Here is a 19,404-nt window from a genome sequence, read left to right as displayed (position 1 = left end):
TGGCCTTTGGGGGGAGGCAACTAACCGCCTATGCACAGGAAAACTATATCGGGCCACAATACGAGCACGAGTTGTGTTAACCGGGCAAAATATTCCTAATGAAAGCAGGAATTGTTCCACCATTGGATGATTTTTTTATGAATGACCTGAATGAAACGAAAATATCAAGATTGCTTGCCAGGGATTGGCTATTCAGAGAACCAATGAAGACTAAGCATTTAAGAAAACAGTCCGCCCTTTTACGGTGTTGGCCAATGAACAAACGGGTGAGGCTGCCTCTTGTTTGCCAGCGCCCTGTATGACACAGACCGTAGATCAGTGAAACATTTTCCACTTTCCCAACAAACAGTGTTATCTGAATAAACAAACTGCTTTCAAGTCAGTACGCGAAATATAATCGTATTCTTGCCACACAACAAGAAGTAACATTGTGAAAGCTCATTTTAGCAGATATGCACGCTGAACTGATGCGGGGAGAAAGTTATCAAGGACCAAATCACCCTTTTTCAAGTGGAAACTACTACAAATAATAAAAAAAATATGTTATAGTAATGTCTGGAATATACAAAGGCTAGCGAGAACTCTTTAACTACTACTTCAAATGCAAAGTAAGTAGCAGCGTTCTAAAGTACTATGATGTATTGAGAAATGTACTTGTCGAGAGAGCATGATTTTCGCTTTTTTTTAAGTTTAAAAGGTGCAATAATTTGACATTAACAAGCATACTTATTTTCGATTTTGTGTATGTGCTCAAGTTTTACTTTTAAGTTATCTAATTGATTTAAAAATGCTAAAATATCACTGGACGAACTTCCCTTTACAACCAATCTGTACGTATATATCATCCTTTTAGGTGAATACAAATGTAACATGAGAGTACTCTGGTAATAAATAAGCAGATCTTTTTAATGTAGTAATAATATATTATCAAAATATTACATTTAAAGTCTTATGGCAGAAAATAGAAATCATTATTTTGATAATGTGTCTATCTATTTGTCCATCTATCCTTCCATGCACCCACTCATCCATGTAGTATCTGAAATAATAAATAAAATACATAAAGAAAGTAACTTAGACCTGTAAAATAAAGTCTACTGAAGGGAGTTATAGTATGACACACACTACCACGGTTTCTGTAAACTCAGCACTTTGTCATCCTCCCCCGCAACCCAACTCAGTCATTTACATACTTTTGAGTTTGTATGTAATAATTAAAGAAGATCCATTTGGTTTTGCCGTCCAACATTGTACGATTTTTGTCTGGGGGTTGTTGTTGCTTTTTTTGTGTGTGTGCTTAGAAAAATGCACACATTATTTTTTTAATTTGTGGATTAAAAATCAAAATTGGGCAATAATTTGTATTCTTTACAGGGAAGAGAAAGTATTTTATGCAGTACATTAGCCCAGTAAATGTTGCACTTCTTTAAAATAGTTGTCATCATCAATAAATTTATAAGATCCCACTAACCAATTTACAAACTTAAATTCTTCGGTTTACATTAACTGACTACTCCTTGGTGTTTGTTGTTTTGAATACATGAAATGAGTGTTATTGTTTCATTAGTCTGAATGATGAGAACTAGACAAGGGAAGACAAGCTTAGGGAGAAAGTCAAAGCAGCTCAGATGGTTTGCCTAATGTTTTGGTTGTCTCTACAGGTGTCTCCTAATCTCCTTACATTGCTCACATTCCAAAGGTTTTATTCCCGGCTTGGAGGGTCACTAACTTGGCCATGGGATGTGTGAGAATACTGAATCACAAGAAGTTTCAACTCCAGGAATGCAGTCGTTTGGATACAAAGTGAGAAAAAAAGCCGAGAATGCAAATAGTCAAGTGCATGTCTGAATCTCTCTCTTTTTTTAGTGCAATTAAATGATATTATGTGATATTTATACCTGCATTAACTAATTTATATTCCCATTCATCAAACATTTCATTTATTTATTTGTGCATTCAGTATTTCCATTTAAAAGTGTGTTTCCTATTCATTCATCCATCCATTCACTACCTATCCTGATTTTAATCATTGTATTATTCCATGGTATCACTAATCCCCCAATGTTATTCCACAATGAAATTGTGAGGTTACTCGCACTAAGGGACATAGGGATTAATGTCATGTTCTTGGTGGGGTCACATTGAATGAACAACACTGTAGTGATACTCTTGATTGTCCTAAAGAGGTAGGTTTTCTTTCAGTATATACACACACCATGCCTCATTTGTTTAGAATAACCTCACAGAGGACAATTGTTCTTTACACTGCTTGTTGCTCGCAGACAAGAATAATAATATGTCATTTGCATGTTGCCAATAAAGTGGCTTCTCTTACATCTATTGTCTAAAATGTGACATTACTGTTTTATGTTCATTACTCGTGACTGGGTCATACTGGATTTAAAAAAAAAAATCTGGTTGGTTCAGTGACAGTGACAGAACAAAACAGACAATCGCTGTGTGTTGTTGCCTTTATGATTCATTCAAGGATGACAACGCCCCCCCCCAAAGGAGTGATCATTTTGTCTGAGGGCATATAGTTAGAGGCCTGTGTTTTGTCAGTCAGTTGGGTCGTCACCATGTGTTTGGTAGGCTGTTTGAACACTGTAATATGCCCTTAAGTATGTTAGCGAAAATGGTTCTCACTTCGAACCCCGTGATTGGATAGTCACAGATTTTGGGGTGTCTTCTACCTGGTGCCAATAGATCGTGACTCTTGTGAGGATAAGTGGTTTGGAAAATGAATGAATAAACAATTTGATATGAAATGTCTCTGCAAAGTTAAACCTTAGGCACTTTCCAACCACTAGTGTGGTTAATTATCCGTAATTGCGTAATGTTTTTTTTGTTTGTTTTCTTTTTCCAAATGCACTCAGAAGCTCTTGAAATATTTTTGGGACACGTTGATGTCAAATCTGGTTTCTACTAGTCTTCATTATGCTCCATCTGGCAGTAATTCAACTGTCTATATATTCTAATTGAAAACAGTTTTAATTTTTTTTCCCTTCAAGATACACAGTCGTGGCACGTTCTTCCCTCTTAAAATAAATAAATGTAATTGATAGGAATCTTAGCACAATGTATTTTGTTGCATAACCAGGCAAATCAACGATATAACAATTTTAGATGATTCCATGATACTTTTTGTGGTCTCCTCATTTTTTTTTCTTTCCAAACTTGCAACATTTTGATCAGGCTGTAACTTAAATACATTTAGGCAAATCAAACAAATACATCGCTCCAATGGTCTGTAGAAAATGCCAACTTTTACTCTTTGGGTTTTTCCTCTCCATGCTCACCTGTATGCATTAGTGTTGCATGTCAATCACATCAGCTACAAATACTGAACATTTGCAATAATTCTGTCACTACCAAAGGTTGCTTTTAGGTCAACTGAGTTTAATGGAGTGCATAAAATGTACGGTATCTATATTTCAGAGTGATGTAACCAGCTGCAGCCATAAACTTCACCAGTGAATGAGTTGTTGTGTAATGAAGTGGCTCGGCGTTAGTATCATCCACAGAAATAAACAAGTATCTTTGGTATAGCCCGGTTAACCTTTCATAAGTATCAGCAATATCTAATTTACATAACATAATGACATTTATTGCAAAGTTGTGTCTTATTTAGACAGTATTATGTCATGATTCCTCTATACTATATTTTCCAAGAAACATAGTGAAAAGATTGACACATTTTTGGCAATTGAAGCACAATCACTTAACATTACCAATAAAAAAAATACACTTTCTTTTGCAAAACAACAATAAAAACATTATCTAATAAAAAATGCCCCCTCACATAACCTAAAGCCATAATTACTAAAGTTTTATATGTGCAAAAGCAGGTACAAACTTGATTTGTCTGTGTAGCCTCAGATTACAAACTTGATTCAGGATGTGGATGCAGTCCCCCTCGGCATTTATTTGGCGGATGATTTATGAATATTCCCACAATTTAGACTAATACACTTCCACTATAATGCAATGAAATTGAATGACTGAGTGTGTAGTTAAGCCCCTTGTTGGCCATTTCCAAATCATTGTTAGATACTATTAGTCACTGTAAAATGGCATTTAAATGATGTTAGTCATTTAGATTTAAGGGCATGATGGAAGGATGCACAATTGTCACATTGTTTTTCCCACGCTGAGTTCGTGGCAATTCACAATTTCCTAGCAACCCATGTAAAGCCCATGCAAATGATTGGGGATGCCAGGAAATGGGGGGGACACACACACGCAAGCTTGTATTCTGTTGATCATGTCCACTTCATGGCATGGAGGTGGAATGTGTTAATTGGTGTGCTAACAGACAGTGGCCTTTTGTTGCGGACATTCAGGAGATAATAAATGCACCCTTTCCTGTCTTTCGTGTCATTGGTCGATCCTGTTTTTGTTTTGCATCACTCTCTCCATGCAAGCTGGAGTATGTCCTTTTTTTTCTCTTTGCGAAATCCGGATGACTTTTTAGCTCTTGCCAAGCTGACTGATGATACGGGTTAGGTTATTGTCATGCAACAACCATAGAAATCCAGACCCATAAAAGGACATTTATGTCTTATTTTCATAAATTAAATTGGTTTAATGCTAGTGTTGTTAATGCCTCATTGTGGCTGGGAAGTTAACATGGGGTAACCATCACTGATGTGGCATGCAAGTATCAATCAATTTCACTGAAAACATGTTGGCATTCTTTCTGTAATAGAAGCTCCTTAAAGGTTTTTCTACAATATTTATTGTGCCACTAGATTGTCACAAAATGAACTGGTTTTAAAGTACAGATCTCTTCTATCCTGTTTCCACTGTGCAGTGGAATATTTATTTTGTTTTCAACCCCCCCCCCCCCACCACCACCACCCAGTCAAGCTACCCTATTGATATATAAAGTATTTGTGTATGCAAATCACATTTTCTTTGTTTTTTAACCTCTGAAAAAGGAAAGAAACCACAAATGACATCATATACAAGCCATTTTATGACATCAGTACATTCAAAATTGTTAAAAATTTGCCACTAAAACAAATACTTTTTATTGTTCTAAACTAATGTCTATTCCAATTTTTCCCCTTGAGACTCAAATCAAATTCTAATTGCCACACATACTACAATAGGTAAGCAATGTGTGTCAAGGAGACGGGACGGTCTGTGATACTTGAGTTTGATTGGCGAAAATAGTAATGACCCATAGTAATGCTCTTTTCACTTTTAAACAAGAATATTTTTGCTGGGATGTGCATGGACTATATGTCTTTCTTTGATGTGAAAGATGCCTCCGTTTGCCTTTGGTCCTGCAAAGGATGTTGAATGAGAGCATAGTTGCATTGAGGATCAGTGGTTTGGAATGCTTTTTATATATGCAAATAGAAAGCTACTGTCACTGGTTTTCATCTGTGCACCATCTCTCCCCAGTAAAAATGAGTGCCGGAAATCTCTGCTATAAGCTGTACCACCATTTATATACTTGAATAGTTAGGTGAAAAAATGTAATTACATTAGACCGTATATTTTTAAAACTGAATCACACAATTTGAAATTGCATTCATTAGTTTGAACATTTCACACCCAATCTAGATATATCACATTTTGGTCTCACACTTGATTTTTGCATGTGTTAATGAACAAACTTCCACACAAAGCATAATATTGAGCATATGCAACACGTGTCTGCATTAAACTTAGTTTTACATTGTTTTCAGCATGAACTAAGTACTCTTAAGTACCGCCTCTACACTATCTAGATCTAGATAGTATCTTCTATCGCATCCCAGCGAGTCGATTCTACAGGTATAATTCATCCTATTAATAGGTTGGCATCATGAAGGTTACCAAGCAACACTGACATATTATAGACTTGCAGATTAGTAAGGCTTATGGCTACGTGCTGTTCTTTTCTTGTCTCACATTGCTGCACAAATCCACTATCTAATTAATGTGAGGATATACAGAACGCAGTGCACTATACGTAAAGACAATGAGTGTGCTGATCTCTTAAACAGAACAACAAAGCATAGCCGTTTACATGGGAAATGTACTTTCCATTCACTACATCATCATTCATGTGCTTTTATGGTCATCACCCACCCATCCTCATTTCATGTCTGGGATGGATGGGATGATATTTCCCATTACCAATTCTCGGGCAACCCATCCTGCTATGAATGCGTGTGAGAGAGGAATGTGTGAGTGGTGACTGACACTGACTGTGGCCTTTTTAATAGGGCAGGGAAAGACAAAGAGCTGCTGTTCTTGTATGAAAATCAGAAGCAGAACAGAGGCCAGGATAATAAGTGTTGAATAAAACCGCTGCAGATCATGAATCATTTATTTTTGATCGGAGTATTTGTCACTTGCCTCGATCTTTGCATTTTTTCTGTGGTTTTTAGAGCAAAATTATGAATGTCCCTTGTGCGTCATTAAAGAATGACATTGTGACATAGTATGGAAAACATGGTGTCTGGCAACTTCCTATTACAGTAATCTTCTAAATGGCGTTAATATAAAAGTTGATGCTATGATGGTGTTGATTCAAACGATCTATTCATTTCTAACCGACCTCTTAAAACAAGAAAATCAGAAAACAACAACATGTTTCTTCTCCTCCTACCGTGACTACGAATTTTGCTAAATTCTGCAACTTTTATTCTCGAAAAGATAAACTGCTCAGGAACCCACTCAAACAAAGGGGAAAGTGATTAAAGCTCAACTTCCATCCCACTCCGCCTATAAAATATACTTTGTTAAGTACTAACGACAGAAACAAACTTGTGGCCTCAATGACTCAGAAAACTAACCGTTTATTTGTGGTCATATTGAAATTATAGTCAGGTTTAATAGAGGGTGGAGCTCAGTCTGCCTTTTGACAGGGAAACTCGTGTTTCAGGTCTGATCAGGTAAACAGCAATACCTAGTGGGCGGGTCACTTCCTGTATGGAAGGATGTTTTTTCTTGCACTGTAAATTGAGTGGGTGTGCTCGCACATGCGTGTCAAGGTGCGTTTCAGTTGCAGGAAGAACGTTATCAGGTAGGTGTTCTTTTGTGTCCCATAGTTTGTTTTCCCGATTGTTATCTGTATTTATGGATTTCCTCCATTTGTTTTGGATGATCGATCCTTTGATTATTATAACTTCTGCACCCTCACTTGTTTAGTTATGCTTTAAAAATTAACTTGATTGATATTGCTTTGCAATGTTGTAACACACCTTACTCATTCAGTGAACTCAGAATCTTGTTACACCAGTGCATTCATTGATTCATTATTCATTCATTACTGCATGTTATGTCCGACTTTGTAAAATTGACACTCATTTTATTTGTTTTGGTATTGTAAAAATGTCAAATTTAGTAAACATTTAAACTATTACATGAGGTTACAACTAACATTACAAACGTACATACTTAAGTGTCACAATTTTGCCAATTACTACTTTAATTTGCCATGTTATTTGTTTATGAGCACCGAAATGCACTTGTAAAGGCCTGCATTAGTGTCTTTTTCAATAAGTTCATTGCTAAATGGTGATTCTTAACAATATACACTATGGGTGCAAAATAAGTGAGTATTCTATGGAGGTTATAATCTCAATGGGGATTTATGTAGGTAAACCAATCACAGTTGAGGGAATCTGCAGCTACTGAAGTTATTGGATCGGAGGGCTTAAAGCAAATGACTCCTGTGAGATGTATGGAGTAATTTAAAGGTGTGCTGTAAGGAGCCTCTCTAATGTAATCAGGAGATCAGTTTCAGTTATAGTGGTTGGTGCTACTCTGACAGTACAGGACAATTAAGGACAGCAAACCTGATGCCTTGATGTCAGCAGTGGAGGGATGCTTTGGTTGTGTCATGCAGTTATTTACATTACAACTGGTATGTAAATCCCAAATTTTACGTTTTAGTTGTGATTTCAAAACATTTTGTCATGCATATTTGTTTAAATTAATAATTTACTTTTAATTGGAAACAAGTGGACTCCAACCTATTCTATTGTAATTGTACAGTTTGCCTTTTGCAAAGTTGTGATATTGATAATATCTGTGTGGGTGTGTTTGTAACTAGCCATCCCTTTCTGATTCACGTTATTTCTTATCTGGCGGGGTAAACAAACAATCTACTGCTACCTATCAGATGTTTACACAAGATGAATATCAGAGAGCATTTGAACAAGTACTGGTGGTGTTTTAAGGGGTTGGAAAATATAAATGTAGGAAAATAACAAAGGATATTTTTCTACTTTAGTCCAAGTTGTCTTAGCATTTTACTACTCTCGTGTACTATATCCACCAGATGGTAGTAGAGTCTTTTAAGATGTTATTGGATTCCGAGAGGATCTTGCAAGTAAAGTGAGCAGAAGAGTGCATCATATGTTAGCCACCTGAAGAAGTGTCTTTAACCTGACCAATAAAATTTTGTAAGCAGAACTGACATGGTGATATACTTTTTTATCATCCTTTTGTGCCTTTTAAAACACCCTTGGCGTACTCCATAATTTCTCCCTCTGAGCAAAGGGGCATTTCTAATATTGGACATTATGGAGTCATTCCTCCTCACATGCAACAAAAGGCATACTTCTCATATTCAGGCTTGGAAAACATGGTTACCTCACGATCCGATAAGATTTCAGGCCCAGAATAACTAGAGTAAAGTGAACAGTTGTTACTTGTAGGAACCAAAAAGCCTTATTCAACAGCCCCAAAGACACATCATGATTTGAAATGTGTTTGCATCTGTAACAGTTCTCTGATGGTGCGTTATGCTCTGTTCTCACAGGTTTCCATAGCATAAGATCTGTCTGCAAATTCAGATGGTCCTTGGGGAGAGCTGGTGAGGAACTCATAACCTTGTTGCCTCACTGCTATTTCACACAGCCTGAGAGGGCGGTAAGTGGCAGGAGCCATGCCTGCCCTCACCACTGGAGTGGCCCACGAGCCAGGTACAAACGATTTTGATGCACTAAATCTGAGATATTTGATCGTTTTTGTCATATCCATTTTGCTAGATGTTTTTGCAATTGTTTTTGATATAAAACACTATTGATTCATTTATAATAGTGAAGTGATTCCCATTGATTCTGAAAAAATACAAAACCTCCCATTTTAAAGGGCTATATGAGTTGCTAGCAGCATTACCTTCAAAACTGAAGCCCCATACCAGCCACCCTGATGAGACAACCTTCCTCCAGGGCATGTTTGGAGAGAGAAGCCTCCATTTGCTGTTCTTGGTAAAACAACTCAATTGGAATATTTTGTTTATCAATGTGACTATTCTTTGACAGATACAAATAATTTAACTTATGTGTTTATATGGCTGTCATTTGGATCTTCCCATTGAACACTGTTGTGTGGGAGCCTCAACATCCCATTCATTCTTTCCGTATACAGTAATAAACAAACTGTCTTTGCAGATTCATGATGAGCTGCAGCATTATGAAGAGTGCAAACCCGCTCCTGTCTTGAACAATGCTGAAAGTCTGTGTAGTCAAGTAAGTGGTTCAAAATCAAGTAAGGGGAGAAAGGACCACAATATGAATTTAGCACAATACATAAGAACCTAAACATATGTCGGATAGGTTTGGATGGTTAGACTGATAGTTAATTCAGTTAAGTGGTTGAATGCAGAATTTACATTCTCAAATGGTTCATTTATAATATAAGAAACTTTATTTTTCAGTTGACTGTTGAGCTTCAAGGGAAACCACTTAATCAAGAAATAAAGGAGCTTCTAAAGCTTTTAGCCAAACCTCACTTGAAGGTAAGAATTGTATACTATGAATGTCTAAAATTGTGTTTTTTTATATATATATATATATATATATATATATATATATATATATATATATATATATATATATATATATATATATATATATATATATATATATATATATATATATATATATATATATATATATATATATATATATATATATATATATATATATATATATATATATATATATATATATATATATATATATATATATATATATATATATATATATATATATATATATATATATATATATATATATATATATATATATATATATATATATATATATATATATATATATATATATATATATATATATATATATATATATATATATATATATATATATATATATATATATTGCCATCTCTTGGGATTTTATTGTATGATATGCAAATTAGTCATTTGAATGAATGTTAAAATTAAAATAATTTTTAATATGGTTTTATACACATAGAAGCTGCTTTGTGTAATGGCCCACTTAATTCTCAGTATTTTGATTAATTAATTTTCTAAATCCCCGTCATTAGAAAGTTAATATTCTATAGTAAAAATGTGTGCTCTTCATTGAATTTTTCTAGAGTCTTCTGTCAGTCCATGACATGGTTGCACAAAAAAACTATGACCCTGAACTACCTCCATTGCCTGAAGACATGAATGATGATGAGGATTCTGTAAAAATCATAAGACTAGTTAAAAACAAGGAACCACTGGTAAGACAACCCACACTATCATTTTGCTTGTCGGCAAATGACGTAACTACTATGTATATACTTAACGCTATGTAAGAACACATGTACTATTGTACTAAATACCTTTTCTCTTGCAAAGCAATTCATACTATATTGAGTTGCTGTCAATATAGTGAAAGTGCCTAAGATCATTTTAACTCCTACCTTTATAATTACTATGTTATGTTATATGTTCCAACGGAGCCACATTTTATATTTGTAATCCAGAAATGTCTGGATGTATTTTTTTTTATTGGTGTCATGCACTTTTTTTTTTATAAGGGAGCAACGATAAAGCAAGATGATTTCACGGGAGCCATCCTTGTAGCACGAATCATGAAAGGTGGAGCTGCAGATAGAAGTGGTATGTTACATTAAAAGACAGCTTTATTTCATGGTATTGTATGGTATTGTCAGGAACACATCTAGCATCTGTTTTTTTTTTTTTACTTGTGGGAGTTAGGGAAACAAGCATGCCATTTATAAGCACATATTGTCAAGTCTAGGTAATCTTAAACAGTTCCATGACTATTTTTTAGGGCTACCAGCAATAAAATGTGCAATACATTTAGATTAACATACTGAAATTGTATTGTGTAGCTTCTGATTAGTAATTCTATTTAACAGGCCTTATTCATGTTGGGGACGAGCTGAAGGAGGTGAATGGAATCCCAGTGGATGACAAGAAACCAGAGGAAATTATACGCATTCTGGTACGACCTGTCCTCTCCTGACTTCTCTATTTGCTTCTCCAATATAACACTTCTCATTTGTTAGACAAATACTTCCTTCCACTCATCCAGGAATCTGTGACTTCCATTTCCATCCATATTTTTTCCATCCATAACCACTTCCATGGCGCGACACCATGCCGCTGGAAAGTGACACAATACCCTGTAGTTTTTCCAAGTAGAACTACCCTCAAATTAGCTATGTATTAGTCACCTAACCCATTGTTTTTATTTTGTCTCATCGAATATTCAGGTCCAGTCACAAGGAGCAATTACATTCAAAATTGTTCCCGGGGCTAAGGATGATGCAACAAGCAAGGAGGCAAAGGTAATACCTGATTGAGTTGTTTGTTTACATTTTTAAATCTTTAAATTGTATCCTTTCAAAGTCTGACAACATAAATAGGCCAGTTACTACTGCAGTTATATTAATGGGATACAATTTGTACTGGAATGATTATTACATAGTCAAATCAGCAACCTACACATGGGTTTATTCCTTGCCATGTTAAGATGGTCATTTTTAATATTCATCACTGTATTTATTTTAAAATGACAGAAAAGCATACATTAAGTTAACAGACTTGAATGATTTTCTTGCCCTTCAGATTTTAAAGAAAGTAACAAACAGCTTTTCTCCTCTGTCCCTTGTCATCTGTATTTTCAGATGTTTGTAAAAGCACTTTTTGACTATGACCCAAAAAACGACAAAGCCATCCCGTGTAAGGAGGCTGGACTCGGCTTCAAAAGGGGCACCATTCTTCAGATCATGAGCCAAGATGATGCAACCTGGTGGCAAGCAAAACACGAAGGGGATGCTAACCCCCGAGCTGGCCTAATCCCTTCCAAACAGTTCCAAGAAAGGTGAAGGAAAAAAAATACAAAGACCTCTGGGCCCAAATTCACAATTACCTCTTTTTGACCTTTACAGGAGATTTGCTTTGAAAAGTTCTTCCACAAACCTCCCAATCCAGAGATCTTCTATTCGACGATCCTGTAAGTTTCCGTTGTATGATAGAAAAATGAAGTATGTTGTTGTATGCCTTACAAACAAGGGTTTTCAAAGTTTTCCACAAAGGGAAGAAGACATGCATATAACATTTCTTCACTATGTGAATCAAAATGACAGATTTGTTTACAATCAAATCAATTATATATGCATACATTCAACTCACTTTGCGTCTAAATCTGTATAATAGCTCCCCCCTAAAGGAGTTTCTACTTTTATATTAAATGCATAAACTTGTATGTAGTATGTCCTATTAAGGAAAAGCCATACATTACAGCAGTTTTAAATATGTTATACTTTACATTGTTTTTTTAGATCCCTTTCTTTAGTGTGTTGGACTGCAAGTTGTTTTTGCTCTTTAGTGTGCAATTTTAGTTGTGGTTGCACAGAAGTAATATTGTGTAAACAACTATTTTAAGGGGGATACATTCATATATATTATCTTAGGTTAGTAGTTTAATAACTTTTATGAAGCCAATTAACTGTTTGTCTTGCTTTTTTAAGATGATGTGGCTGTAGAATTTGGTAGGTGTTTCCATCTTCTATTTTTCCCTTCTTCATTGAAAACCAACCTTCAAGCTAACATGCTCAATTTAATTTCTTGCTTCTTTTACTCATTCTGACAGTTGAGAAAATTGAAGGTAAAATTTATAACACCTCTCATTTAATAGTGCTTTATTGATGATGGTTTTGCAGAGGAAATAGCATAACCTCTTTTAAAAAAACCTAAAACACTCATCTAAATTGTTCATGTGCATACTTTGGTTTTATTGACAGAACTAAATATGTATTTATTAATTCATCTGATAAATTGGTTTGCCATTGGTTAACATACAGTACATTGTCACTTATGTTACTAAACAAATATTTAAAATGTGACAGTCCAACAGTGCTACTTTTAGTGTTTTTTTTCTTCTTCTTCTATTCAATCCAATATAAGCCAGAAAATTCAACAAGTTTTATCAACAGCAGTAGTTTTTGTCTCATATGATCTTGATTTGTTCACATACTGTAGCTCCCCCTCATCCCTACATGGGATGGTTGATGAATTGGTACCATTTTTATCAGTATTCTTAGCCTGTTGTTCTTTGTCGCCATACGTGGTAATTGTGTACATTCGTTCAGATTAAAAAACAACAATTTTCTGTGTATGGGGCTTGGTTCCTATTTTTGTCGCTTCCCATCCTTTCTTTTGATTATGATAATATGCCACTGTTTTGGCCCCTTCTTGCTTCCTTTTTCTTCATCAGAGGATCCTGACTTTATTAGCGGTTACCACCTAGGTGAGATATTTCGTTCTTTTCCACTCTCCCAATTATTTCAATGTGTACCTTTTATTTCAACCTCAGATTGAAAAAAATCCTCTCTTTACTAACATCAACATTTGGAAATCGCTTAAGATACGTTTATTCAATTCCCTTTCTTTCCGTGTGTGCTCGTCAGATTTTTCTTTAACCAGTATTTTTTTCCACACTGTATTTTGGTATTCTAACTACTGCATTTAAAATTGATGGCTTTGTTTTGAAAGTGTGCAAGAAAGTTCACTTGTGTTTACCACAATGTCTTGTGAACAGCTGTCAGAGAATTTTGTACTCACCCTTACTGTGATGACTAGTGACAGTTGTGTAATACCATTATTAATTTACATTTATATACCTGTTTATGTACCCTGTGACTGAATAGAACCCAATTTGTAAGCTTCCCTAGGTTCAGCTGCTCCCTGAATGGAGGGAGCAGTACAATCTTTTTAATGTCTGTTTTTATGGAAATTGTTGTCATTCTTCTTGTCATACCTAATCAACAGATTCCTCTCCTAAATGCTTACCTAATGTTTTTATTATTAGTTCAATGACCAGTCAACTATTTGCTTTTATGGGTGTATGTAATGTAATATTACATTGACCAAAGTTCATAGTTTCATCATTTCTTTGCTCAGTTTTGGTCATACATAAAGTGGCTAAAGATGACAATCTTGAACTGAGCTTGACTGACTTTTCAGTTCATCTGACAGGTCGCCACAGCAAAACTTTGATGCGCATGATAGATTTGCCACAAGTTTTACACTGGACACCCATTCTGACACAACTTCCACAAATGTTGCATTTTGTGGTAGTGGGCATTTAATGAATGGAGCATTGTTGGGAACATTGAAATTACTGATTGCGTATAGTCACGCAAAGAGAGTTTGTTCTCTGGACATTACATTATGAATCTAAATTTAATTAATAATTCTCCTTTGCCATTTTTTCTTCTTTATGTTTTGATTCTAGTTGGGTTTAGAAGAAGTTTCCGTCTCAGCAGGAAGGACAAAAAGACTAACAAGTCCATGTACGAGTGTAAGAAAAGTGAAATTTATGACACAGCCGACGTTCCCACTTATGAAGAGGTCACTAAATACCAGAGGCCAAGTAAAGCTAAACACCGGCTGGTGGTCCTAGTTGGTGAGTAGGGTGCTGGTAGATACATAAAGAAGTACAATTTGTCAAATTGAGTTTGACTGATTAACTGTGGGTTTGTCTTTTTGTAGGACCGACTGGGATTGGCTTGAACGAGCTTAAAAGGAAACTTTTGATTTCTGATCCAGAGCACTTTAGTGTGACTATCCCACGTATGTATTTTTTTATAGACAATATCAATTGAGCACCACATTTTTTGGACTAACACTAAGATTGAGTTATTCATGCCTCATTCACTGTTAATGATCTCTGTCTCTCTTTCTCTTTCAGATACAAGTCGGCCTAAGAAGAACCTGGAGAATGATGGAGTTGAATACTATTTCATATCAAAACATCTCTTTGAGACTGATATTCACAACAATAAGTAAGCACAATTGGAGTTGATGTTAATGCCCAATGAAAACATATATAAAGAAATTCAAATCATAATGAAACAGATAGATTGGATAGTCCTACTAAAGACTCCTCTGGATTTTAGAACTGAGATAATCTCAGTTCTACATATTTATTTATTTATTTCCTCTTTCAATCTCTCTTCTCAGGTTCCTCGAGTTTGGTGAATACAAAGGGAATTACTATGGGACAAGTTTTGACTCAATACGGTCTGTCCTTGCTAGAAACAAAGTATGTTTATTAGATGTCCAACCTCATGTGAGTAGCTCAAATCGTTTCTTCGTTATCTTTTCTACTAGGTTCTACTTATCTATCATTTTTTTGCAATTTATAACCCATGCCTACACCAATTTTGAGCTTTTGGAATTTTTGTCTTTTTTTGTTGTCTTCCAGATATTAAAGCACTTGCGAACAGCAGAGTTTAAACCATTTATAGTTTTTGTGAAGCCTCCTACAATTGAGAGACTGAGAGAGACGAGGATAAATGCAAAACTAATTTCACGCAAAGATGATAAGGGATCTTCCAAGTCATTTACAGTGAGTCCCCAGATTTTTTAAAAATTCAGTTTGTTTATAATAACTCATTGACAATTTGAATGAATACCATATTGTATTGACATATGGGCATGCTCTTACTTGTCAACATCAGATCAACTGGCTAAAATGTATTTAGCAGGTTAGGGTTAGGGCACTGACTAACGGGAAAAAAAAACATGCCAAAAATGCAACGCTCCGCCCAGTGCTCGCAGAGACATTACAAAGAGGGAGTTGCAACCAGACACATTACACAAGGGAGTTGCGGGGTGAGAACCAGTGCCCATGATGTTCTTATGAGCAGCATCTCGTGTCCGCTGTCTGCTCGTATATCAAAACTTTACTCGTATCCCAAATTGCTCGTATGTCTGGCACTCGTATGTCGAGGTATTACTGTATTGTATTTTGCTTTACAGTATGTGAACCTGTCTGTTCTGTTATCTTCTATTTTTCACACCTAACAGGAAGAGGACTTTCAGGAGATGTTGGTAACTGCCCAGACAATGGAGAATCAGTATGGACATCTATTTGAGAAGGTCATAGTAAACGATAGCCTTTCGGAGGCCTTTGCCGAACTGCGTGTCTCACTAAAACAAGTAGAGATGGACACGCAGTGGCTCCCAGTGAGTTGGACTCATACGTGAGACGGTGAGATCTACACAGACTGTAAAATAACAAGAAAGTGGGTGCTTTTGCAGTATTTCTGCTTTATCAGGTGTTTTTGAGAGTTCTTTGAGGAAGATACGATTGCAACAGGCAAGTGCTATAAATGCAGTTTATTATAATGTGTGGGATCTGGGTTTATTTCAACCTTTAGTAAGGTCCTAATTCAAATATTTTGAGGTTTAAATGGATTTCAAGGTGGATGCTGTAAGGGTATTTCTAGGAAATGGGCAATGATCTAGATTTCAGTCTTAGATCCAAGATGAAGTACTTAGTTCCAAACCAAAATGTTGAATTAACCTGGTCTGTCACAATACAGGCAACATTGCCAGCAGGTCTGCACCACAGCCAACCTGAAGCCTTTCTTCAATGTGTTTATAAGATGAAAATATTACAAACCAAAGGAACTGTCACATTTGTTCTTGGTTTGACAACTCACATTCACATATCTGTAAAAGTATGCAAAAGGTAAGGGAGTTTGGGTGAGTGAACATTTCTGCTATGCCTTTATTTGTATGCTTCTGAAATTATTCTCTATCATAGTTTGGTACATTATTTTGAAGGGTAGTAAGTGTTGATATTTTTCTCTTTTTTTCTTATTTTAACTAAAGAAAATTAATATATTTTCTGACAAATGGGGGGTTGTGTATTTTGTTTTTTTTTTTGTACATAGAATTTTCAGAGCAATATCCTACAAATTGGGCTGTAGTGGCTAAATTTGTATTCAAAAATGTCTTTGCTTTTTGGTCTTCCCACAAGCCATTCTATTCAGAGATTCTAGTTATAATCCCTAATGCAGTTGAGAGCTTTTTCTCTTTATTTGTCTTTTTTTTCCATTATTCAAAGTCTCAATTACTCCTTTTTAAATACCATGCACTTTACTTTTTACATGAGTATCATTGTATCAGGTGTGGAATATCAATCTTATGATATTAATAGAAATCCACACTTTTTCAAGCTAAATTTTTACTTTACAAAGTGAACATTTCAATAATTGCAACATCTGGTTCAAGTCATTAAGTCATTTTCCAAACACATGGTTTGTTTAATTGAAGAAACTAGATGGGTTGTCATTGTTTTATTTTATTTTAATTCTACACACTAAACGCTAACAATAACCTGGTTTTATATTAATGTATTTATTTAAGAGCAAAAATGCCAGAATTTCAGATTGTTTACAGTCTTTGGACTAAGATAGCTTAATGTTTTATTGTAGCTTTGTATTAACTGTACATTGCTCAAGATTTCCTCACAAGCTAAGGCGGAGGATGCGAGGGATTTTTAAAAAAAAATGCATTTTATAAGCAAGTCTCTTCATATCTGTACATAAATCCCATCATAATCTCTATTGTACAAAAACTAGAATTTTTACTGCACAGGTTACTGGCTACATTTTATATTAAAATAAAAACCAACTAAGTTTCTTTGTCTTGACCATTTGTGCCAGGGCAAAACTTGGGCTTATGGGAAGATGCCTTGTTTTCCACACTTCTCAGTTTGACAGTAACATTCCAAAAAGTTAAGATTTAGTCTTCAGCAAGAAGTGGTTACAATAACAGTGTCTGAACAGTATTCCCCAAGAGTTTGCTGGAATATAGAAAATGTGATACTATATAATTAAACCTTCCCTTTAAAAAAAATCAAATTCTCTGTACTGTAAATGCCACATGATGGCAGTAAAGCAGTATCTACTGATGATTATAAACTATTTACAGTTGTCAATCAAATGGTGTGTACTGATTTGGGGATATGGTGGGGTTTTCTCTATCCAACCTTTATTGATTATTGTTTTGGTATGGTAAACCAGTAAAGTTTTAGTAGGGGAAACGTATCAGAGGCCCTTTAGCCTATCACCAACCCTTCATGGTGCCAATCTTGATGCACATATTGACTTTGTCATAACACGAGATAACATTTACTGTACTAAGACTGAGCTGAAAGGTAAAAGAGTGAAAATTCAGTGCAAGTGTTCAGGACTAGATAACATTATTCTCAATATCTTAATACAGCACATATTTTTGTGGTCAGAAGGAAGTATTTTGTAGTTATTTCAATACAAGGTGATATAAGGTAATCTAATATATGTGTTACCACTTCTACAAATTCTAGTTTTTCCCCCTTTTCCTTGTGGTCATTAGCTCTAACTCAGCCGTGTGGGATGCAAGTTTTGACTGAAAAAGCCCATTGCCTCGTAAATCATCATGAACACATCTGTTAGCAAGAAGCTGCATGGCACGCGCCTGAAAACACAACTCTGTCCCTGAAGCCTTCCATTTAATAGGAATGGACACGGTGACATTTTTGGCAGTAGCGTGTTGAGGCAGGAGGAAGACATTATTCAACAATGTTTTTTTCCACAGGAGAACGCCCCCCTCCAAAAAAATAAAAAATAAAAAAAATAACACACCACCATTTGGGGGGATGTCTAATTTGCTTTTCCCTAGAATCTTGTATTTCCATTTGAAAAATGTCGTGTGAATTATAACAGTGCCTCAGCCACAGTTTAATACTCTGCAATTAAGCACAAACCACTGAAATCTGTCTACTGTTTGCTTATGTGCAAATTAATATTCCTTTTTTTAACCACACTCTAATCACACTGCAATTATATTCTTAGAGGTGTCTGCATATGGCTGTGATTGCGTCTGTGTCTTTCTGACTGGTGTTTCACATTATTCATTTGTAATTAGCTGCTATTTATAAAAGTCAGTACATGAGTCAAAGGAATTTTATAAGACCTAAATAGTAAAAGATACAAGTTCATTTAAACTCTTTAACTTCTAATCTTTTTTACTGTATTTTTAATGGGAATTCTTTCATGACATTACATCTATTTTTCCTGCTGATTCCACTTTTATGGTCACTGGAACATGTAAAAGCTTGGCGTACTGTAAACTCCAGTAAATCAAATTAACATTTTATAAAGGCTTTCACTGATATAGTGCTATAATATTTTTGGGGGCCTTACAAAATTGCAATAGTTATATAAATAACCACATATTAATGTATACATATACATACATATTCATATAACTATTATTCATATAATGTACAGGCATGTGCATTATTTATCCACCTTCCTAAGATATTTATATTGATTGAAAACTAAATTGTCCAT

The 19,404-nt window shown here is 35.2% G+C and overlaps 1 protein-coding gene across 4 annotated transcripts; it reads left to right on the top strand.

The window, feature by feature from the left end:
- The first annotated feature begins 328 nt into the window (after window positions 1-328).
- mpp7a (MAGUK p55 scaffold protein 7a) lies at window positions 329-17,691 on the top strand. 4 transcript variants are annotated; one of them, XM_077736164.1, is made up of 20 exons: window positions 329-608; window positions 1,662-1,803; window positions 8,768-8,930; window positions 9,100-9,218; window positions 9,402-9,479; window positions 9,668-9,748; window positions 10,351-10,482; window positions 10,783-10,864; window positions 11,128-11,213; window positions 11,485-11,559; window positions 11,899-12,095; window positions 12,163-12,227; window positions 12,745-12,765; window positions 13,491-13,523; window positions 14,511-14,681; window positions 14,768-14,848; window positions 14,967-15,060; window positions 15,239-15,347; window positions 15,483-15,626; window positions 16,088-17,691. In XM_077736164.1, exons 3-20 carry the CDS (start codon window positions 8,894-8,896, stop codon window positions 16,265-16,267), a joined length of 1,785 nt encoding a protein of 594 aa, XP_077592290.1. In that variant the 5' UTR covers window positions 329-608; window positions 1,662-1,803; window positions 8,768-8,893; the 3' UTR covers window positions 16,268-17,691. The 4 variants fall into 4 exon arrangements, with proteins under 4 accessions (XP_077592290.1, XP_077592294.1, XP_077592293.1 ...); XM_077736167.1 differs by lacking the exons at window positions 329-608; window positions 1,662-1,803 and adding an exon at window positions 5,027-5,114; XM_077736165.1 differs by lacking the exons at window positions 329-608; window positions 1,662-1,803 and adding an exon at window positions 7,686-7,867.
- The last annotated feature ends 1,713 nt before the right edge of the window (window positions 17,692-19,404 follow it).

The sequence above is a fragment of the Stigmatopora nigra genome, chromosome 16 (genome assembly GCF_051989575.1).
Source record: "Stigmatopora nigra isolate UIUO_SnigA chromosome 16, RoL_Snig_1.1, whole genome shotgun sequence".
NCBI classification, from domain to species: Eukaryota; Metazoa; Chordata; class Actinopteri; order Syngnathiformes; family Syngnathidae; genus Stigmatopora; species Stigmatopora nigra.
The sequence above is the reverse complement of the archived record's forward strand: the minus strand, read 5'-3'. Positions and strand labels throughout refer to the sequence as shown.